The sequence below is a fragment of the Protopterus annectens genome, chromosome 15.part0, assembly GCF_019279795.1.
Source record: "Protopterus annectens isolate FY-2018-M chromosome 15.part0, PAN1.0, whole genome shotgun sequence".
In the NCBI taxonomy this organism is placed as follows: Eukaryota; Metazoa; Chordata; order Ceratodontiformes; family Protopteridae; genus Protopterus; species Protopterus annectens.
Genome location: NC_056749.1, coordinates 18,412,753 through 18,437,851, shown reverse-complemented (window position 1 = coordinate 18,437,851; position 25,099 = coordinate 18,412,753). Strand labels below are relative to the sequence as shown.

At 41.4% G+C, this 25,099-nt stretch overlaps 1 protein-coding gene across 1 annotated transcript in view; it reads left to right on the top strand.

Annotated features, from left to right (window-relative positions):
- Positions 1-25,099, top strand: part of PODNL1 (podocan like 1) — a 906,607-nt gene that overhangs the window by 296,422 nt on the left and 585,086 nt on the right. The window contains exon 4 of the mRNA XM_044057733.1: positions 16,468-16,532. Coding sequence (XP_043913668.1) covers positions 16,468-16,532 — 65 coding nt within the window. The remainder of the gene's footprint in view (positions 1-16,467; positions 16,533-25,099) is intronic.

Sequence of the window (25,099 nt, the reverse complement as noted above, 5' to 3'; positions counted from 1 at the left end):
AAATATGCTTTAATATGACAATTTAATTTGTCACTTGAAAAGGATTAATAGAAAGTGCTATAACTTTAAAAAAAAATTCAATGGAAAAACCAAGGGAGATGGGGATTGGCATAATAGTTAAGGTAGTTACCTCACAGACAAAGGTACAGGGTTTGATTCTCACCAAGGAAACTGGCTAAGCTTAAAATGGCCCACAAAGGCAGCTAGCCTAGTACATACTTAAGAACCGATAAAAAACAGTTTTCTAGCTTAATAAACAAAACATGCTGGAGGGATAGGTTCCTGACCCAGAGACTCCCCAGACTCTGGAATGGACTGCCCATACATGTCAAGCAGAGCGCCTCTTTGGCCCTCTTCAAAAGGAACCTTGATGATTGTATGGGAGAAAGGAAATTCACCCCGGGGATTACGTCAGTCGCCCTGCTAGACTGGGGTCCAGAGAAGTAAATAGTGTGGGAAAAAATAGCCAGAGAATTGTTATGGCTAGGCTTGTATAGGTCCTAGGGCCAATAGCCTAGTACCAACCTATGATATAATTGCTTCAAAATAGAGCTTTGAGGTCTGTTCAGCCTTTGATATCAAAATTCAATTTTGACTGACAGTACAGCTCTTGTACAACTTTGCCCCATCTGAATGGCGAGATGAGGGTCTGAATGGAGAGATGAAATTAGCAAGAATTGGAGAGAAGTACTGCTGAAACTGAATTCATCCTTAAGTCTTGGTAAGCACATTCACATAGTCGACCCTATTTTCACAACATCTTACTAAGATGACACTGATGTTTATATTGTATTTTATATAGCATATATCATAGAGAAAATCGGTTAAAAGATAAAAGAGACAACGGGGTGCACAGGTCCCAAGATAAAAAGCTTCTCAATCCTGATGTACGCACTGATGGCAGGATTGGAAAAAAGGCAATACAAAATCTTCAAGACACAGAAACATTCCTACAACAGGGTTAGGCTAGCCTTAGGGGGGAATGCCCCCCCCCCATTGTAGAAGGAGGAAGTAGTCCATAAAAAACATAAAATCTGAAGGCCAAAAAGAGCCATAAAGATACAAAGTGGACTATTCATAGATTCATTGAAAACAAAAATGGAACACCACTGCGTATGCCCTGTAAAACTTATATAAAAGAATAAAACATTCTAAATAAAATGTGAAGCGTTGTATATAGTAAATATCAATAAACAAGAGCAACTAAATGTACTACTGCATCGGGTCACACTGACAGGGCAAGCAATATGAAAAAAGCTACATATCAAAGGAAATCAATATTAGATGGAATAGAACATTCAATGGGGCATTCTGTCCTCTGAGTTGACCAATGGGATAGGTTGGCAACCACCACTAAAGAAAAGTATTATCTTAGGTAGCTCTTATATTTAAGAATAGCAGCAATATTACAGTTTTCCAACAATGAGATTGTGGGCCACACCTGATATCCATGCCTGATATGGTCAATGCCATAAAATAGGAAGCTGTGGCCGCTGTTAAGAATATGTTTTGACAATGCAGATGTGTGGGTATATCGGTCACAGAAGCGTCTATCCGAACATAGAAGATACTATGACCTTCGCTTTTACAATTAATTTTGTGATTGATGAAATATTTCCTCTCCCCAATGAACCATTTGCAACACCCACAAGTAGATGTTATTCTCGTCAAGTGATCAATTTCTCTGTAAAATAAGATAGGAGATAACATGATAAAAACAGTTCTTCCTCATAATGGAACAAATATGCCTTGAGTTTGTGTTGAAGGCAGTAATAAAGTCAGGGTCCTTATTGGTGTCCACAACAATAGTATCTGCCCACAAAGATGGGTCCAAAGGCAATGAATCCAATGTGTCAGATCTAGAGGAGAGGTGTAAGAAAACCCTCCAAGCATTTAGAGGAGAGTCAAATCAATGACCAAGTCTACAGAAGTCTTTAAGTAAGGCACATTCTTTTGAAGGCTTCCATCGGTGCTGCAAATCTGGCACCTCACTAGTTGTCCCTTCACATTCGACTTCTTCTGTTTCAAGGGTGACAACTTGAAAAATGCAAGAAGGAATTGCAGTAGGTGGTTTTCCTAAAATGGAAGAACAAAGTGTTGTTGTTGTTGTCCCCCTTACCAGTTGTTACATCCAAGTAGATGACACAGAGGAAAGAGAATGGTGTGTGATCTTAAAAATTCAGTTGTGGAATTTCATATATAATGAGTTCCAGAGCTTCCTCTTCACCGAACAACTGAGAAAAATAGGAGAATTAAATAGGAAAATTTCTCCCAGTAGGCTACAAATAGATGCAAGAAGTATTGATTGTTGAAAATGAAGAAATTAGAGGATAAGACAATGTCAAGCAAGACAGTGACAATGTGAATGTCATTACTGGGAGACCGAGTTCAATCCATTCAACCATAGTCAGGAAATTAAGATCATGAATTGCACATCATTAATCGAAAGGAGGAATGCCCAAGAGTCTTACAAATCTGCGGGATAGATTTCAAATATCTACCAATGATGTTATCAATGAATAGAACTTCTTCCGTCAACTAGTGCCATAGGTGGATCTGAAAGGCTCTTGTGAATTTTGGGGATCCCAAACATGACTGGTACTTTAGGCATGGTGATGTCAACAAAATTGTAAGTATCAATGTCAATTCTGCCTTCCAGGAAAAGATCCCTGAAATACCCTCTAATTCTTTTATATAAAGCTCGCTTTCAAGGATGAAGTGGCAGGCAGGGGGAATCAGTACCCCCTCAGCATTCTCCTGGTGTAATCTTCCTTGTCGAAGATAACTAGACCACCGATCCTGGGATATATTCCTTGTTGAACTATTGTGGAAAATAAGTGTCTCAGGTCAAGTTCAGCTTTCAAAGATGTGAAGACCAGGATGTAAAGGAGGGTTGAATGAACTAGTTAATTTCAATTTGTTGTCCAGTGCAGAAGATTCACTATTGAAAAAACTTTTTAATTTAATTTCGCACATAAAATTTAAGATCCACCAGTGTTTTAGCTAATTTAAATTGGTGTTTAACCCTTTGCCAAAAGTTCAACCAGTTCTTGGTCAATCAAGGTATTATTGTAAATGAAGATTAGAAATGACATGGGCCTCTGTTGATTATTGTAGTTGTGTGCTTTATTTTGGTTTTTCTAGGCCCTTGCACAGGACTAGCCGGACTATTAGTGTCTGTGATGTCCTCATCACAGAGGTATCACATCTGTTATGTGCTGGGTCATCCCTTTCTGCATAGATATTTTGTCTAGTAACCTTTTGCCAACCTGTCTCTTGTTAACTTTTGCCCTTGTTAACTTTAAGTTTGGACAGTAGGGCATCAATGCTGGTAAAAATACGGCCATAGTCATATTTATACCTAACAAAGTTAATATCAACTTTAATTGCGTTGTCCAAGTTAGATGTTTCTTCCAATAAAATTGTAATTTGTTTGGAATAGTTTTTAATAATTAATTCTAGGAGTTCTGCGCCTTGTCTATTGAACAGAGACTCCAATTCGGAAACAAAAGCAGCATCCGAAAAAAGGCCAGTAGGAGAAAAAGAACTCCTTAATCCTTTAGGAATAACAGATTCATAGATTCATAGATGGTTACTAAGCTAACAACCTGAAGGGGTGGCCTTTCTAAGCCCAGCCAAGTCTTTCTAAAGAATAATGATGTCCTGTATCCAAACAGGACACTGACGGCCAGGCATTTACAAGCTACCTCTGTCCATAAGGGGCATGGCGCCAGGCCAGTGTAAATTTCCTATCCCCCATCCATCGGTCTAGGTTGCATTTAAACTGGGTAATAGATGATCTCAGATTCACATTGATGGGAAGCCAATTCCATAGGAGGAGCAGTCTCTAGGACACATATCTGTCTCTTCAGCATGTTCTCTTTAAATCACAGGCAAAATTCAGGTTCCTAGACCTTGTATTTCTGGCACTCTTTGACTTAAGAATATGTAGGAGATTCATAAGTGTGGGGTTTGCAAATGCTTTGTAAGCCGGGCATAGATCACCCTTCAGCAGTCCATTGGAGACTGAGTAGATTGAAATTGCTTTAAGGTGCTCTGCATAAGAGAGGTTTGTTACACCTTATATTCTTTTTGTAAGGCACCTCTAGGGGTTGCTGAAGTTGCTGCATATGCCTGGTTAGGTACATAACAAGGAGAGCATTGTACTCTGTGATTATTCTGATAAGGGCACAGTACAGTGGGATAATGACCTCTTTGGATGTAGATGCCATGCCCTTGCCTATAAGTTGTGCAACGTAAAATGATTTCCTCACCACTATGGCCACATGGTGGTTGAATGTAAGGGTATTGTCTATGTGCGTACCCAGATCCCTGAAAACTAGTTTAACTCTTAGGGGTGTATTATCAACATGGTAATTAGCCAGGATGGTTGACTTCCCAAAGGGTACAATTATGCATTTCTTAGCCCTGAGTTTAAGATCATGGCTTTGGCACCATTTGTTAGTCACAGACCTTCTTGAAGAATGCTTGTGTCTGCAGGGGAGTAGATGATAACCACCAGCATGCAATCATCTACAAAGTTAGTCAACTATAAACCTTCAGCATTTGCTTCCATTTCAGAGAAATAGTTGCCAAAAAGGAGCAGGGCCAGTACCGAGCCCTGGGAGACTCCACTAGTGACTGGCCTCTTGGTGGAGGTGGCCTCACATATTTTGACCTTCTGGTCCTATCAGTGAAACACTTGGCTATCCAGTGGGTGTTAAAAAGGTTTATATCTAAATTAGTGAGCTAGTCTATAATGCCTGAGTGGGGTATTGTATCAAAAGCCTTGGCCAGGTCGAGGTAAGCTGTGTGCACAGTCTTACCTTCATCCAATACTTTGGTGACCATCTTAAAAAAGTCCACCAGATTTAATAGGCATGACTTTCCTTTAACAAAGCCAAACTGTGATGGATCCAGAGTTTACAGGTTACATATGTTCTCATTTATCATGTCCATGATTATTCTTTCCATGGCCTTACATATGAGGCTGGTAAGACTTATGGGCCTGTAGTTACCCAGGTCAGTGGTTGGACCTCCTTTCTGCAGGGGAATGACTGTAGCCATAGTCCATTCCTTGGGCACAAAACCTGACCAAAGGCTCCGGTTGAAAAGTGATTCAAGTGGACCAGAGAGGTCATGTTTCATGGTATTTATTAAATATCCCAGGAGGTTATCTGGGGCCATCAATAAAGTGTTTTTGACCTTGGAAAGTGTATTGATGACCTGTTCTCTAGTAATGGTTGGGGGGATTGTGTTATGTTGTATTTCTTTTGGATTACCAGGGGGAGTGCAGGGAGAAATTTGAATGGAACCTGTCAGCCAAAAGGTTGGCAATGGCCTCTAGTTTAGTGTGGGTGATGCCATTTACAATAAGTTCTGCACATTGTCGTGTATTTTCTCAGAGGTTATGGACATAGCTGTAGAAAGCTTTGTGGTTGTCCTTTGCCTGAGAATTATTTTTTTCTTCCAATTTAGCCTTTGAAGTATTAATTAACCCTCGTAACTGTCTGTTTAGATTGGTCAGGGGGCTTTTAGTATATATGACTTTGTTCCTCCTATGTTTGGCCAAGATTTGTTTTCTTTTGTTGTTCATAGGTAGGTACTAGGCTACTGGCCCTAGGGTATATATAAGCCTAGCAGAATGGTACCCTGGCTTTTACCACCCAAGAAAATTATTTTCCTGTTCCCCTGTCAAGCAGAGCCACAGAAGTGATCCCCAGGGTGAATTTCCTATCTCCCATCCAATCATCAAGATTTTTCTTGAAGAGTGCTAATGAGGAGCTCTGTTTGACATAGATAGGTAGTTTGTTTCAGAGTATGAGAAGTCTCTGGGACAGGAATCTATCCCTCCAGCATGTTCTGTTTATTGTGGTGACAAGGTTTAGGTCCCTAGAGCATGTAGCTCGGAGAGATTGGGATTTCTTTAAGTGGAGAATGTCCAACAGCTCTGGGTTTGACATAGCTTTGTATGTTAGGCAGAGATCGCCTCTGAGCATATATATGAGTTGTATAGCTGATTGATACTGTGATTCCACCAGGGTGGCTTTTCTTTTGAGTTTTTCTTATTCTTAACACAAGTGGGCACAGCTCATACTATATGGCTATCAATATGGCTGTACAGAGATTTTATAAATTTCTCAGTGTATGCTATGGTGTTTCCTAGGTTTGGAGGTGTCTGGAATTTAGCTTAGTAGAGAGAAGTTAGCCTTAGAATAGTTCCTAAAGGTTTTTGTTTTTTCTGGATGGCTGGATTGAATGTTTATCTAGTGAAGATAAGGAAAAAATATGTGTTGTTACTATTGTGTCAGACTTTCCAGACAAAGGATATGCAAAATATTAAAAGAAAAATTAAAGGAAAGAAAAATACTTACACAATGGAAACTGCTGAATACTTCAAAGAAAAAAATGCATTCATTAGTACAACAGATTTATGAAAAACGTTTCATAGACAAAGGAACTTTGGGCCACCTGGAAATAGAAGTGGCAGAGGAAGTTTGAAAAAATAAAGAACAAAACCCAGAGTTTTTTGAAAGTTTTAAAAAACCAAATATGGACATGGGAAAGAAAAGAGATCTGGTATGGTGCAATATTTATGCAAAGGAGAAAGCAAAACTAATCAATAAAAAGCCCCAAAGATATTTGAAAAGAAATACAGACAAGGCACCTGGATATGGAACATTTCAAAATATAAAAAAATAAGAAAACAAAGGGGGAATGAGGATTAGTAAAGTAGAACTTAAACAAACAGAAACTGGAGTTATGGATTATCTGTGAAGTGAGGGATTTAGTGTGGAAAACCCATGAATCAACAACAACAGTGCTGCACCATGATGGAATTAGGGGTCCCCGGATTAAGGAGCAACAAGTGGAGTAGGAGGCATCTGCAGAGGATTTGCAACATGATGATGCTCTGGAGACTTCTGTAGGAGATTGGTACGGAAGTCCAGTTGAAGCTGCATAGTAAGGAAAGGGACATGAAAGTGGCAACTCTCGACACAGGTAATGCTGCAGAGTGATGGGCCATAGGATTCCTATATAAAGTGGCAGCAAATGAAGCAGGGTGCATCTGAAAAGGATATGGCACAGGAAGATTTACTAAAACCTTCTGTAGATTACTTATAGGAAAATGAGTGTAAGGAAGACACTCAATCCACAAGAAAATAATTTATGGGAAGACTTGCTTGTCTATGTCCCTAGCCTTGAGCAGCATATTACCCTCACCTAGAATGATGCCACAGTATAAACAAAAAAAAATGATTTCAATAATTGACTTAGTTTTTGGTGTCATTCCAGGGGGATCTAGTTCCTGGCTGCCTGGGAAGCCATGGTCAACAAACCTCGCTGCTTTGCCAGAGACGGTTTGCACCTGGCAGCCATAGGCTTTCAGCTGCAGGCGAAAGGCTGTTGCCTCCCCATAGTGCTTTTTTTAGGCAAGGTCTTGAAAACAACATTACTGACATGAAATTAACCAATCAGAACAAAATAGGGGTCAAGAAAACCAAGAAAATATAAAGACATTACTGCTCAATACTAGGAGTCTAAATAAAAAACTCCACTCCCTAGAAGCTCTTTTTACCCTAGAGAATGCTGACATTTGTGTGGTCACTAAGACATGGTTTAAAGCCACGGAGAGCACACAGACAGTGCAAGGTTATAATGCCTTCCACACATTTAAGCCAGCTACTTCATAAGCAGGGACTAAAGGTGAGGTGTCTCTATTTACATCAAAACTAAATATACTTCAAGGCTGGTGAAACGGGACAATACACGAGCTGCTCCATGTTCAAATCACCATAGTCAAATTCCAATACCACTTCCTTCCCCCTCAATGACCCAGGAAAGCCATACCATGTATTTAAACTTCTTAGAATCACTAACCATCCAACCAAATACCATATTCATGGGTGACTTTAATTACCCCACTATTTACTGGGAATCCTATACGAAACCAAACGGGTCCACTTCAAAATACCTAAACTCAAAATACGAAGACCAAAATCTCTAAAGCTCAAAATACTGAAAACTCAAAACACTGAAAACACACAGGATACCAACACTTATTATATTCCAGCACAAGTACATACTGAAAAAAATAAAAAACAAACCATATTACTCTTCTCCAAGTATAATATATCAGCTCCAAGATTGCACTTTAGTGTAGCGAGCTGTCATTGAATCTCACACTGATACAAAATTACCCATTCTAAAGACTTAAACATTGACTGTGATATAAATAGGACCTGCTGGAGAGATAGGTATGTATCCCAGAGATTACCCCCTTTATGGAACAGGCTCCCCATCCATGTGGGCCAGAGTTCCTCCCTAGCCCAATAAAAGTGCAACTTGAACCATTGCATGGGAAACCAGAAATTCATCCCTGGTTTGGCACCTATGTCTCTAATGGACACAGGTAACCTGTAAATGGTTCATCTCCCAGGCCCATGTTTACACTTATCAAGGGTATCAGAACTTGTCAAAGATTTGGGATGCATGACTAGGCTTAAAAAGGCTCTTGTGGTCATTAGCCTAGTAAACACCTATGAACCTATACTACTAAATGCTAGGAGTTTGAACCAAAAACTGCACTCCTTGGAAGCACTTCTATCACTAGAAGATGGAGATGTCTGTGCAGTCACAGAAACCTGGTTTAAGGCCTCAGAGAGTACCCCGGTCCTGCAAGGTTAGACTGTCTTCCACACCTTTAGATCGCAAAATGAACGTGTGAAAACCAAAGGAGGCTGTGTTTCAATCTATATTAAAGATAAATTCACCTCCCATCTAGTTAGACTGGACAACTCCATGGAGTTACTCCAGGTCCAGGTTACAGTGGGTAAGACCCTCATTCAAGTCCTAGCTAGTTATAGATCCCCCTCAATGGGTCACCACACCCATGAAGCCTACTTAACCAAACTGATGACAATACAAATTTTACCAAACACACTGGTTATGGAGGAATTTACTTATCCCACCATCAACTGGGAAACCTAATCTAGCCCAACTCGCTAGCACAAAAGTTCCTTGACTTTGTTAATTCAAATGCCCTGGAGCAAATTGTCCATACTCCAACAAAAGGAACAAGCATTCTAGATCTGGTCCTCACCAACGTGTCAAACAGGTGCACTGCTGCAACTGTTGGACCTTCATTAGTTAAAACTGACCACAAATCAGTCACCTTCAAACTGACACTAACACCAGAACTCACAAAGGGTGAAATCAGATAAATAACTACACCAAGGCAAACTATACTCTCCTAGGTGAAGGTATAAATGCATTCCAAGACCTACCCCAAGCTGAAAGTGGTAACTATACTGAAGCTTACACTAATGCACTGTACAATCACTTGCATAAGTGTATAAACAGAACTGGTGGTCAATGGTATCACACACGATAGGCTTGGTGAAAATTCATTCCCTTATCCCCTTCTAACTTACAACAAACCCTCCCCCAGACTCCTCCCACCCACCTTACATATCTTAAGAAAAGGTCCTCAAAGCCCTGTCCAAGGCAAAGAACATGGCCTCCATAGGGCCAGATGACATCCCAGGCTGTCTTCTAAACAGGTTAAAGTAGCATCAACACTAAGTACCATTTTCAGTCACAGCCTAACCAGATGCTTTGTTCCTGCAGAATGTAGAACAGATACACATACACATTTCCACTCCACAAAGGTGGCTTAGCAACAGACCCAGGGAATTACAGACCCATAAGCCTGACAAGCCTTATCTGTAAGACCATGGAACTTATTATTATGGACCTCATAAATAAAAACAGGGGTGACCTCCAAACCCTGGATCCTACCCAATTCATCTTTGTGAAGGGCAGATCCTGCCTGTTAAATCTGGTGGATTTCTTTGAAAGTGTGACCAGGGCCATTGATGAGGGCATATCTGTGCACACAGCATACCTTAACTTGGCAAAGGCTTTCAACACAATCCCACATTCAGGTATTACCAATGAACTCAGCAAACTGAATGTAAACCCCTTCATTGTAAAATGGGTTGTCAACTAGCTCACAAACCAGATATACAATATCAAAGTGGCTGACTCCACATCAACCAGCAGACCTGTTACCAGCAGGGTGCCACAGGGGTCAGTGCTGGGCCCCCTACTGTTTGGTATATACTTCTCAGAAGTTCAGTTCAAAACTAAAGGGTTGTGGCTGACTAAGTTTGCAGATGACTGCAAACTAGGTGTGATCATTGAATCCCCAAATAATGTCAGTATACTCCAGAACATTCTCACACAGACCAACGAATGGTGTATTAGTCATGATCTCAAACTGAATGCAAATAAATGCATCATCATTCCCTTTGGCACAAACAGTGTCCCTTCACACTATCAAATCAACAACAATACCCTAAGTACCCATGAAGTGGAAAGGGACCCGGAATCATAGGTTGACCACAACCTTAACTTTGACCACCACGTGTCTACTGTTGTAAGGAAAGCTTTCCACATAGGTTCATAGGTGTGTACTAGGCTAATGGCTCTGGGGCCTTTACAAGCCTAAAAATAGGATTACCCTGGCATAGTGCCACCTGACCTTAGTTCCCAGTGCCTCTGTCGAGTAGAGCCACTGGAGTTATCCCTGGGGTGAATTTTCTGTTTTCCATCCACTCATCAAGTTTTCTCTTGAAGAGGGTCAGTGAGGTGCTCTGCTTGACATGTATGGGAAGTCTGTTCCATAGCATGGGCAGTCTCTGGGTTATGAACCTGTCCCTCCAGCATGTTCTGTTAATTGTGGTAATGAAGTTAAGGCCTCTGGAGCATGTGGTGCAGAGAGATTGGGATTTCTTTACATGTAGCATTTCTAACAGAGCTGGGTCAGACATGGCTTTGTAAGTCAAGCAGAGATTACCTCTAAGTAGGCGATATGATACAGAGAATAGCTGGAGTTTTTTGAATCTGTCCATATAGGACAAGTGTTTAAGGCCTAGGATCCTCTTTTTGAGGTACTTTTGCGGCCTCTCCAGTTGTTGCAGGTGTCTAGTGAGGTACATGCCAAATGGGGCATTGTACTTGATGACTGACCTAATGAGGGAAGAGTAGAGGGAGACAATGACCTCTTTCTTCCTGGATGCAAAACCCTTAGTAATGAGATGTGCCACATAGAAGGACTTTCTGACCACAGTGGCAATGTGGTGATCAAAAGAGAAGTTGCTGTCAACCTGTGTTCCCAGATCTCTTATAACGCCTTCTGTGTTTAGTGGACTACCATCAATGTGGTAATTCATGGGAACTGGGTTTTTCCCAAAGGGGATGACGACACATTTTTTGGCATTGAGCTTAAGATTAAGACCATGGATCTGACACCAGTCATTGGTCTCAGTGAGGCCATTCTGTAGGATGTCAACATCACTTGAGGAGTTAATAATAGCTCCCAACTTGCAGTCGTCGCTGAACTTTGTCAGCCAGAGTCCCTTTGTGTTGGCCTGAACTTCAGAGAAGTAGATACCAAACAGGAGAGGACCCAGGATTGAACCCTGTGGGACTCCACTCCTGACTAGTTAGCAGTCTGATTTTGAGTTGGCTACTTTCACACTGTGGGTTCTATCTGTGAGCCAGTTTTCAACCCATCTAGTGATATAGGGGTTGATGCTAAGCTTAGTGAGTTTTTCTATGATTCCTGAGTGGGGAATGGTGTCAAAAGCCTTGGCCAGATCAAGGTAGGCTGTATGAACCACCTTGCCTTCATCCACAGCTCTGATGACTGACTCAAAGAAGTCGACTAAGTTGAGCAGGCATGATCTACCCTTCAAAAAAAACAAACTTTGTGAGAGACAGAGTTTGGAGATTTCCTATATCCTTGTTTATTAGGTCCATGATGATGTGTTTCATAGCTTTGCATATCAGACTTGTCAGACTAATGGGGTGATAGTTCCCAGGGTCTGTAGTCACTCCTCTTTTGTGGAGAGAAATTACTGTAGCAGTGCGCCATTCGGTAGAGACAAAGTCTTGAGAACATCCAACTCAGCACTGACTGTTTCTAGATGTAAGTAGGATTTTAAAACTGTGCTTTCTCTTAGAAATAGCTAGAAATTAGGAAGATTTAGACTAGTTTGTTTTTCTGTGATGTCAGAACTTTTCTACGGTATTATTTTAAAATTTCTCTGTGATCTCTGAACTCTTTTCTAGCACTGTGTAGTAAGAAGTATTTTCTTGTGTTTTATTATTTATTATTAAATATTTTTAAACCTTTCAACTGTGGCTGTTTTATGTAGAGTTAATTTAAGCTCTAGAGTACATTGCATGTATATAGTGATACTGTACCAAGTCACTCCAAATAAGCTTTGACTGTTCAGTCACACTTACCATTTGGATAATAATATTGCACAGTAATAATTGGACACCCTTTCAGAAGGGCCTTTGAGTAGCTGATATTAGTGGGTGGTGGCAAGTGTTACTACATTTTAGAGTGGGTAAAAGGAGTACAGCTGGAGAACCTGTGCCAGCCTTCCCCAGGAGTGCCTGTGTGGTTGTATATGACTCTTATCTCAAAGTGTGTGTGTGTCAGCTTCTTGGTCAGGGACACGAAGCACTGGTTGGACAGAGAGGGTGCTGGAGGTTTTAGCTTGCCCACTAGGCTGAGATCTGGACCCTATAGCTGTGCCAATGAGGAGTCTTATTGCGGATCTGGAGAGAAAGGGAGAAACCAGTCCCAGACGGACTGTGATCTCTGTGTGCTCTTCAGGGAAATTGTACTTTACTGTGTGTGTATTTATTATCCTTTCCCTATATGGACACCCCTCACTGGTGTTAGTGGTGAGGATTGAGGCTCTTTGATTGCTGGACCTCAAGGGCAAATCTGCAAGCCATCCTAAAAACAACAGTCTGATAACTGCCTTATGACATATACAAAATATATAGTGGAACTGGCGCAGACAGAGGAAATCATGGCAATAGAGCAAAATGGTACAAAAGAAAATCATATGCAACAAAGGAGCATTTTTTGCTAAATAAACATAATGGAGAATTGTAAAAAGGGGAGGAATCTAAGTATAGCATGGATAGATTACAAAAAAGCATTTGACAGTCTCCCACATTCATGAATAAAAGAGTGCTCAAAAATGTATAAGGTATACCCTACATTGATCGATTAAATTACAGCGACCATGAAACAGTGACAAACCACTCTGCGGGTGAGCCTGGTTTTACAAAAAAAACTTTTGGTTGGATGTCTCATTCTCCGTGGTGCTGTGGATTGTGTTTTTTGCTTGTTTTTTAAAGATCAGTGTTCTACCACGGTAAACAAACACAAATAAAATAAACAACAATGCAATAAATAAAATAAAATAAAGATTAATTATGTTATTTAACATTTGTTCACCAGGAAAATCCAATTAGGAAAGACCCTATTTTCAGCGGAGGCCTGGGGAGAAACGCTCCAGAGTAATGATATTCAGTGCATACAGACTTGTTAGACATTCAATAAAGAATTAATTGCTTGAGCATTTGTGAGCAAATGTAACTGAAACCTGGTACCCTGGTCAAATTTCCTCTAGTCAGTATTTATAATATCACAGGTCACCTCTGTAAAAAACAAAAAGGCATCTGGCTTAGTGGGACTAAGCTGGTCGACAGATGGTAATTAGTGGGACTAACCTGGTCGTCAGATGGTAATTAGTGGAACTAAGCTGGTTGACAGATGGTAATTAGTGGGACTAAGCTGGTCGACAGGTGGTAATTAATGGGACTAAGCTGGTTGTCAGATGGTAATTAGTGGGACTAAGCTGGTCGACAGATGGTAATTAGTGGGACTAAGCTAGTCGACAGATGGTAATTAGTGGGACTAAGCTGGTCGACAGATGGTAATTAGTGGGACTAAGCTAGTCGACAGATGGTAATTAGTGGGACTAAGCTAGTCGACAGATGGTAATTAGTGGGACTAAGCTGGTTATCAGATTGTAATTAGAGGGACTAAGCTGGTCGACAAATGGTAATTAGTGGGACTAAGCTAGTCATCAGATGGTAATTAATAAATATTAGTACTAATAAGTAGTTGTGATGTAGTTGCAGATGTATGTTTGGTTCTGTGAGCACTACTTCCTCCAGCTGGATGTCATAGAATTCGATCATCCATCTTCTTATCTTTTAAGCAAATGTATGCTACAGCTGGGAAGCCCATTCCCTTCTCGGCCACTACTGGTTTCAGTGCCACTCAAGGACAGTATAAGGCATAGCTGTAAGACTGCATTATCTGGAGGGGGAATTCTATGCCCTGAGGACACAACACAGACTGTCTGATAATGTGAGGTGACAAACAGAAGCCGGCTCATGCTGTAGGGGCTGCATGTGAGAATGGAGAGTCTATCAAGATGACCAGGTCAAGCAGGCCATATCCATGGTCACAGGAGGTATAAAGTAAAGATGAAATAAAATTTGGTAGCCAAATGGAAGCACAGCATGAGAAAGAGCGTAAGTACTATCAGTGTTGGGAGTGGGAGCAGCTACTATACAGAATGACAGGAAGAGCTCAGGAAACCCTCATTTACCATGCATAACTCCCATTTCTACCACTGAAGCTAGTGTGTGGAGTTCAGAGGGCTAACAGTCAACTGATTGCAGGCTTGACTGCTGTATAAAAAGGCATGGAACTGCTCCAGTCATCATGATAGGGTATTTTTCTGCTCTGACACGGTGTAGAAAGGAGCTCCCCATTTTATACTGACCTCATCTTCCTACATGGATCTTCAGTTGCAAGCATGGAGTCATTCGCACTGACATTGGTGCATCACAGGGAGCTGACCTGAGAGCAATTGGGTTCAAGACTTTCCCTGTTTTCTTCACCCTTGTGCAAGCCAACCATCTTCTCCCGGTCTCTCTCTCTCTGCTCCACAAATCTTGCACTAGAGTTGACAGACTGTTACTGCAGTAGCCATGGAAGGAGTTTGGTCACAGCCCTTGCTGCCCTACTCCAGAACAGTTCTCATCTCAGTAGTCTGAAGGTCTAGTCTACAACTCCTGCCTTTAAAGACAGCCTAATTGACCACAGACTGAGAAACTATTGGGCTGCAATGCAACATTGCAGCAAGGCAGCAGATTTTTTTTTTTACTTAATCCCCCCCGACCATGGGTCTGGCATATACTCCCAAAATAGAGATGCAAAGTATCGGCTCCAGACAGATGCAAGTTTCTGCACATGCATCAGTTTCTGGCTACAGTACTGCGCACTCCTCAGCATGCAACAAACTCATGAAATGAGTGTTCACACTCCTGCAGCAAACCCTGACATCTGTTAGAGGTCACTGTAGTAGAGGGCTGATCTGCCTCTCCCCACCGAGACAGGGAAGCAAGCAGTGACCGCGCATTACCACCCCTACCAGCTTTTCCAGTGCTGAACCCAGCTGTCTGGGTTGTCGTCAGGGCTTTGTCCCTGTACACCATAGAGATGTTGGAATGCAGGCGAGGGCTGTAGAATGGTACAGACATTCCAAATCCCTGGTGTAAGCTTTGTGCTCATCAGCCCACTGTGTGAGAGCATCAGAGTGGTGCCTCGGTGCTCAATTTCCCAGTGACACCAAGACCATGTGCGTAAACAGTGTCCCTTCTTGTGGCTAGCAAGTGTGGCATATTTATACATCTATACCTCATGCCAGAAGGAATATCAGCATCTCAGACCCCAACACTGTTTTCTTCACTGACCTCAGACCTCTGTCCATTCCTGAACTTAGGACACCAATTGAGCCGTTTCCTTTTATAACATTAGTGCAGGTCTAATAACAGTTATTGTATCATCCCACTGTCTGCAACTTTCATTATTAGGACTGACATGGCACTTCATCTGATTGTATCTGTCATTGTTCTAGTCTCTGCAGTCATTGTTTTAGTTCTAAATGCATGCGCATTCCTATTTAGTTGCTTTCTTAGACAGCTGAATATAAATCTTTTCTTTCTCTAATACATCACAGGACAGGTGACCCGTAGAAGTGTTATTTCATGCATTAGTAGTCGACATGTCAAATGAGATAAAGTATTTACATGGGACTGTGGAGGTGGGGGGTGAACCAAGCAGGAGAGTTCAAACTGTGTCTGGATGTCGCTCTCCTGGAAATCTGATTTGTCCTTCTTTGAACATGGAGCCTCTAGTGTTCTTGCAGCTGTTACCTGCCTTAGTCATCAGTTGCTTGGCACGTACCATAAGAATGCTTAACAGTCGCTTGCCTTCCTGCATTTATATGATTCATATCTGCATATTATGTTCTAGAATTTTCCGACTGAACCATACAATGCACTGTTAAGTCAGGCACATAAGTTTGCTTACTAACCGCAGACTGCCTTTCCAAAATTTTTATAACCATGGAAGCTGCTGTAATAATATTCAGATAGTGTTTCATTTTGTTTTCAGCATGAACGAGCAAAATGTCACAAACTGGTGTGTGTTATGTGCACAGAAAACAGGAAATAATGCAAAAGAATAGTTTGACTGTATATGTTTTTTTAATAATGTTTATTTCTGTATTCTAGGGCTACCAGATGAAGCGTTTGAAACCATGAAGTTTCTTCAGTACATTTATTTGGCAAGCAACCAGGTTTGTGTCCTGCAAATGCTGGAAGAAAGGCAATGAATGAGTCTAAGAGGTTTTAATTACTGTCGGCAGGAAAGTTTAAGAACTGAGGTTGCCTGTCTCTTTCACTCAGCCCAACCCCCATCCTGTCAGTGATTTTGACTTGAATGAGCTTCTGTTTTGAACTGCTAAGAAGTGAGAGAGAGAGAGAGAGAGAGAGTGCTGTTGATGTCTGACATTTTCTCGATGATCTCCAAGTGAATAAAATCAGTTCCCATCAGCAGATAAACTTCATCTGTGAGTGTCAGTTAAAGTGCTAATGAAGGATGCATTGTAGATTATGGAGTGTGCCTGTAAACATATTCCACAATGTATGGGTTGGCCGACTTGTGAACGACAACTACCTTTCTACTCCCAGTCACATTGCAAGTTATGTAGGGTAATCCACCGGTAATGCTTGCCCTTCCAGTTCTAATAAAAAAAAACGGAGTCACACTTTTCAGACCGTCTTAAGTAAAATCTTTTTTTTTACTCTCCTAACTTCACACAGTCCACCATCTGCTGAATTCTGCTGTGTGTCCCCAGCCTTGATAATTATGACAGGAAGGAGCTAGAGGCAGCCTTATACAATAGCATACTGATATCAAGGAAGGAGCTTTCCTCTGGCTGATTGTAATATCCATCCCAGCACATGGCATGCAACGACTTCAGTATAAATCACGCACATGCTTTCACACTGATACTATGTTGAAAATTATCTAAACAGTGTCCTTATTGTGTTGTCTGCCTAGGTAATACAGTTATCGAAGATCAACATAAAGGTAAGATTTCACATGACATGCCCACAAACTGTGGATTTCCTGGATAAGTTATTTTTCTTAGTCGTGTTGTTGCCTCTGTGGGTTGGCCAGCTCCATCATGGCCTACTGCATGTTATCCAGTTAGCACAGCTAGTCCTGATCTCCCTTCATCATCTAGCGCATATGCAGGTTATTCCAGAGACACCCTTTTATCACCCATTGAGTCTACACCTGTCCTTATCCTCCCATTCGTTTCCAGTACCTGTATAGCTTTGTGCACAAGGCACCCTTTCATTACCTAATGTGTGTGCTGACTTGTATGCAATCCCTCTCATATTAGACAATTATTATTATTTATTTATTTTACATTTGGTTACCGGGAAAGTCTGACTGGACATGGGTCCTTTTTCAGCGGAGGCCCAGGGAGAAAAGCTCCACGAATAACATTTACATAAACAATAATAGTTTACAATGTAGGTCACACAGTCCAGTACAAATGATAATAAAATGTATAGAACAGGATCAGCAATTAGCAACCTTAGTTTCACTATCAAGTATCTTTTACATTTTGGCAGCTGCCAAAGGGTAAACAAAGATAAGACATGGATAGATGTAATTATATAAGAAATGTGAGCAGAGAAGTGGGTTGAAAGTATAATTGAACGTCACATAAAAGGAGATAGACAGTATGGAGGGAGGGTCTTAGTATTAGCCTGTACTGTCACATTTGCAGAGCCTTGAGTTCAACAAATGTGATTTTAAGGACTTTTTAAATTCAAGTATAGAAGCTGTGACTGTGATGGGGGATGGGAGTTTGTTCCAGTGTCTTGCTATAGTGCTAGAGTAGAGGGATGAACCGGCTGTGTTATTATCTTTAGTTACTTTGAAGAGAAGTTTGTTAGTGGAGCGTAGTTGTCTGGTACAAGAGTATGGAAGTATCAAGTCTCGTCGGGAGGGGGTTTTCTCAGGATGATACAGAATTTTGTGTGTCAGGGTAAGTTGATTATATAGTAGTAGATGAGGAAGTTCAAGCCAGTTGAGCTTTTAGAGAGCTAGACAGTGGTGTGATCTGTAGGAACTGTTGGTAGTGAATTTGGCAATTTTATTGTAGCAGGCTTCTAGTTTGGTTAGGAAAGATTTTCGAAGGGTGGTTAGGATTGGAGAAGCATATAGTAGTGCGGAAATAAGATGTGTGCGTGCAATAGTGGCCCTAGTAATGTCTGTTAAAAACTGTTTATTTCTATACAGAGAACCTATTTTTTGTGAACTTTCTTTATGGTAACAGAGATATGGATATCGAATTTCATGTTCGAGTCAATCACAACACCGAGAAGTTTTGTGTGGGTAACAGGAGATATGATAGTCTTGTTACTGGATATGATGTTGAATGAGAGGTCAGGACTGGTATGTTGCGGGGGTTGGAAGATGAGCTGTGTCTTGTTTGAGTTCAGTATTAGCTGGTGGTCAGTGAGCCAAGATTCGACAGAGAGAAAGGAGGCTTGAGTTTGTTGGTGTAGTTCCTGGAGTGAAGAGGAGGCACAGACTAATGTAGAATCGCCTGCATACTGGTTGACTGAGGAGGGGAGAGTAAAGGTGTAGAGGTTATTGGTAAATATAGTAAACAATAGAGGTCTGAGGATGGAGCCTTGTGGAACCCCTGTTGTTACTGGGAGCAGAGGAGATAGCTCCTGGTGCCATTTAACTGCCTGCTGTCTACCTGCTAGGTAAATGTGAAACCACGCTATAGTGTTTTGGCTAAGACTGAGTTCTGATAGAGCTTTTAAAAGTTTCTTATGATTAACCATATCAAAGGCCTTGGAAAGGTCCAGGAAGATGGCTGATATGTATTTACCATCATTTCTGTGTCCATTAACTAAATGAGTAAATGACATGAGTGCAGTGGTTGTGCTATAGGAAGGCCTGAAACCAGGTTGAGCAGTTTCTTTGTGCTGAGTTGTTCCATAATTTGTATGTGAATACACCTTTCTAGTATTTTAGAGAGGGGAGACAGTATGGCTATGGGGCAGTAATTAGTTAGTTCTTTTGAGTTGCCCCCTTTATGAAGGGGGATAATATGGGAGATTTTCCAGAGGTCAGGGACAAGTAGGGTTGCCACCTTTTCAAATGCCCAAAGTGGGACATTTTTTTGTAGAAACGTCAGATTTTGCAGGGCAAAACATACCCACAGCCAGTACAAAGGACAGAAATTCACTTTTTGCCAGAATAAAAACGTATTCTTGTAGCATTTTAGTTGCTTGTTCTATTAATTATAATATTTAGGTGTTTCAGATGCAAAATAACTGTTTTATGCAACTATTAAAGAAAATATAGGAAATATTTTTGTCCTAAAATCTCGACATTTGAAATTTTTTCAATTTTTTTGCAGGACACAACTGCCCAAAGAGGGACTGTCCCTCGCAAAGTGGGGCAGGTGGCAACCCTAAGGACAAGCTTTTCAGAGACAGAGCGGTTGATAAGCATGGCCACCGGATATGCTATTACGTCAGCAACTATTTTTAGGAATTCAGCTGGGAGTCCATCTGTGACAAGTGTAGCTGGTTTTAGCCTTTTGAGTAGTTTTTTAATCAGGTTTATAGGGATGAGTTGAAAGGTAAAGCTATTTTCATTATTAAGGTGTATGTGTATCTCATTGTGGTTGAGGGAGTTTTGAGAGTTTACTAGTGTGAGAATGGATTCAGTAAAGAATTTGCTAAATTGGGTAGCAATATTATCTGAGGTGTCTGTAGTAACAAGGGAAGGGGTTTTAGATGTTCCTGGCTGAAGAACCTTATTAATAGCTGTCCAGAATTTTCTTGGATTATGTTGATATTTCATTTGCATGCTGTGATAGTAGTTTATTTTGTCTGTTCTAAGCATTTTTGGCTTTGTTTCTAAGTTCTAGATATGTTTGTTTTGAGTTAATTGTTTTTGCTTTGTTCCAGTTAGACCAAGCTGAATCCCTTGCATGAAGCAGAGATCAGGTTTCTTTCCTCAGCCAGGGTCCATAGTTAGCTTTAATTCTAATGGTTCTAGGTGGAGCATGAAAGGTTAGTATGTTTAAGAAAGTGGAATTGAAGTACATCACAGTTAAGCTTGAGCTGCTTGATGGGATTCCAATTACAGGCTGTCAGCGCTGAGACAAACTTTGATGGGATAAACTTCTTTTTGTTACACATTTGTTTGTAGGTGGTAGGTTTTTCTACAGTGGGATGATTTCTAATTATATAGGTAGGTAAGTGGTCACTCATGCTGTCAGGTAGGCTGCCAGATAGATTTATCTGGGATGATTTGTTTGACAGTATCGAGTCTAGAATAGACTGTCTGTTTGTTGCTTTATCTATTATAGTGGGAGTCTGGATTAGTTTAGAGAATCCATGGAGGTTTATATGGGACATGGGTATACGTGAGTTACATGCTGTCCAGTCAATATTTAAGTCCCCTAAAATTATGATTTCCTGAGGAAGCGTCTTCGATGCCCAGTCGAGTAAGCACTCAAGGTCGCAACCGATTAAACTGACAGTCTTTCTAGTGTTAATTTGTAGGTTAGTGAGTAAGACTTCTGTAGTACCTAGATCTGGAGTTGGCATGTCTAATGTTGTGACATTTAGTTGGTCTTTAAATAATATTGCAACACCACCTCCCTTTTTGTTCAAATGGTCTTAGCGTAGTAAAATGTAACCTGGGGCCATAATCTCAGTATTGGAGATGTTAGGTTTTAGCCATGTTTCAGTTAGAAGTACTATATTTGGAGAGTATAGGAAAAGATTAGCATGGAGGTCATGGACTTTGTTTGAGATGCTTCTAATATTAATATTTAGTATTAATAGACCAGTAGTATTTCTGGAGAAGCAGGTGGGACTATTGGGTGTATCTGTATTGGGAAGGCTCATATAAGGATTTGTAGGTCCGGGGTTTGGGTGTGTCTCCACAGAATGATAGCCCAGAGGCAATAGGTAGAATTAGTTTAATGGTTTTGATGTGGCACTTATTGTATAGTAAGAATGTTTTTTCTGAGTGATGGTATATGACTATGCCCACTCCGTTTTCCAGTGAGTGTAGGACTCTTCATAGCCCCCACAATACAGTGACTGCTGACCTATTCCCAGACCTCCCTTCTCATTAGAAAATTAATGTAAGCCTATGATTAGGCCCTGTCCATTATCCAGTGAATACTGACTTATCCTCAGCCCCCTTTAGCCACTGAGTGCCAACTTACATAGGTTCATTGGTTCATAGGTGATTACAAGGCTAACAACCCCAGGGGGGCTTTTTAAACCTAGCCTTGCTTCCCACGGTGAGAATGAAACCCTGTATCTTGTGTCTTTAAGGTAAGAACTTTAACCATTATGCCAACCCCAACCCCCTAACAGACCTCCAACTTCCGCAAGCGCTGGGCTACCCCTGCACCCAAACTACCATTGAGTGCTTGAGTGATGACTTGTTCCTGGGTCCCCTATAATAGACAATGAACATTGCCCTATGACTAGGCATCATCCATCTATCCATTAAACAGCAAAAAGATGGCCTGCCATGAGGCCTCCTTATCTCCCATTTCCAGTGAATGTTGGCCAGTTCCCTAGATCTAAAGATCTAGGCTCTGCTTCATTACCCAGTGTATATTGGCCATCATCAGGAAGTCCTCCATTACTCCACTGACTGCTGGACTATTGTAAGGTGATGGTCCATTATCCAGTGAGCAGTGATTTACTGTAAGGAAATGTCTCATTACCCAGTGTACATCTATTGGCTTACTGGAAGGCGATGTTCCACTGCCAAGTGAGTACTGCTTTATCATAAGGTGATTCTCTATTACCCAGTAACATCTGGCTTATGACCTTATGACCCCCCCCCACACACACACACTTTCTAATCTTGGGCCCTGCTACATTATCCAGGAACTGCTGTCCTACTCAGCTCTGACCCATTACCCACTGAATGTTGACATACCTCCAGTATCGTCAGTAATACTCAATGAGTTGTAACATACTGTGATTATCCACTAATGGCTGACAAGCAAGCAACCAAGCCTCAGCCACCATTACCTAGTTAGTGCTGGTAAGTCTTTGTCTGCATCTTTCATTACCTAATGATGACTGACCTACCACCAGCTCTACCAATTACCTAGTTAGTGCTAATCTATGAATAAGCCCCTCTTCTCAGTAAGTAATGTCAGCTGCCTTACCCCAGCTCCCCTAAATTACTCAACTACTACCTTACCACCAGAACCTCTCCATTTCCTAGAGAGTCTGGGCATAGCCCAGTTCCCTCCATTACTCAGTGACTGCTACCTTTCCACCCGGTTGACTCTATTACCTAGTGAGCGTGACCCTAGCTCAGTTCTACTGTACTACTGACCAGCTGCTACCTTACCACTAGGCCCTCTTCATTACCTAGTAAGTGTGGGCCCAGCTTACCTGTGCTTCATTACTCATTGAATTCTGCCTTACCATCCATTACCTAGTGAGTATGGGCCTGTCTCATTTCCAATGCCCTACTCAGTAACTGCTAGTTTACCAACCAGCACTGCCAGCCTTCTCCATTACCTAGTGTAGGCTTAGCTAAACACACCTCCATTACTCATAAATTTCCACTTTACCATCTAACCCTCTTCATTACCTAGGGATTGTGGTAGCTCTGCTTTATTCCACTTACCCAGTGACCGCTACCTTACCAGCTGACCATGTTCTTGTCAAATAGTGAGTGGTGGGCTGCCTCAGCTTCACTTGTTATCCAGTGACCCTTCTTATCACCTGACCCTACACATTACACAGCGAATGTGAGCCTTCTCCCAGTCTCCTACTCTGTTGCACAATATGTGCTGGCCTCCCCTTATGTTGCCTCAGTTTCTTAGTAAGTACAAGCCTCACATAATGCTCTCCATTATACAGTAAACAACGGCCTACCACTGTGCCACTGGGGGCAGGACATTTGACCTGGTCACTAGCATTATTCAGTCAATGCTCACCTACCTCCCTGCCCCCCCTCCATTGCCCAGTGAGGACCAGGCTACATTCTCATAGGTTCATAGGTTCATAGGTTCATACTAGGCTATCTGCCTCTGTTTGAACCATGTGGGTTCTGGTCCTGAGCCAGTTTTGCATCCATCATCTAGTGACATAGGTTTTATATTTAAGCTGGTGAGCTGCAGGTCCAGGTAGGCTGTGTGGACCACCTGAAATCACCAGGTTTAAGAGGCAGGATCTGCCGTTTCCAGGATCCGTTGAGGCACGGCTGAGATTGAACAGTAGTTTTTTTGGGTTTAGCTTAGCTATTCTTGTAGTTCATGCAGGACGCAGCCGGGACACCATCTGGTCCCATTGATGCTAGGTTCCTAACATAACTAAAGAAAGCCTTCTGGCCTTAGACAATTTTATGTGTGCCCGTAATTTTTGCTAATACTGATCAGTGATGCCTTCCCCTTTTTGGGATTTTGCTCTATCATTTAGTAGCTTCCTCCTTCTATTGTACAGTTTGTTATCATTCAGTAATCACTAGTGTAGCCACATATATCACATACCCTGAATTTGTCCAGTATGTGCTGGGCTAACATACCTCTAACTTTACATATCCATATTCTCCAGATTACCAAGTGAATCCTGGGCTACCATCTGCATCACTCACTAAACACTAGTGTACCAGCATACTTCAAATTACCCAGGAACTACTATCCTGACAGAAGGTTCCCCCCCCCCATTACCCAATAAGTGTATAACTACTGAGAGCTGGAGCTCACCTGTTAAGCAATTTTTCTTTGGTCTTTGTTTTTCTGAATGCATTTGGGACTGTTTATTTAGACCACTGGCCTATCTATGGATGCATCTTTTTTCACCCCACTGGGCAATAACTGGTAACTGGTTCCACCTTCCATACTGACACACTCACACACACACACACACACACACACACACACACACACACACACACACACACACACACACACACACACACACACACACACACACACACACACACACACACACACACACACACACACACACACACACACACACACACCCTGCTGCTGATTAATCTACAGTTTCCTGGCTATCCTCCTGTTGTTCGTCCAGTCCGGATGAAACAGACAAACATGTGTGGGTTTTGTTCAAACAGCTTTATTATGTACAAACACATCAGGATTGAGGCTTAATAACTTTAATTTAGCTAAATTTATAAAGAAACTGACTGTCTCTGTCATACATGCTCACACACCTGGCTGCACTCTCAAAATGGCCCTAAAGCTAGCATGTGCAGACCTTGGAAATGCTTCTTAAAGATACAACACACTCATAGGCTGGTACTAGGCTAACTGCTCTTATGGACCATTTTAAGCCTAACCAATTCCCCATTGTGAGAATCAAACCCTGCACCTTATGTCTGTAAGGTAAACACCTTAACCACTAAGCCATCCTCCCTCCCTCACATACATTCTATATCCTTCCACTTTGGGAAATGAGTTATACATCACTAATAATTTTGATCGACATGCAAATGATAAAAAGTAATTTTTTAACATGCAATTATACAGAACTAGATACATATATACAATCTTGTCCAGGTTGCTGTGTATTTCACACTAGGTCTGGAAATACGACCAAATCATGTGACATAAAATTTTGAATCAAGGTTAGCAACTGGGACTGTCTTTGCTGAATGTTTAACTTTAGGAACATCAGGAACATCTTCAGAAACAGAAGTTGGAGTTAAGGCGTTCTGCAACGGGAACATTGTCTGGATTGCTCTGAGATCTAGAGTTTGTATCACAGGAACAATGCTGCGATATCGATTCTGGTA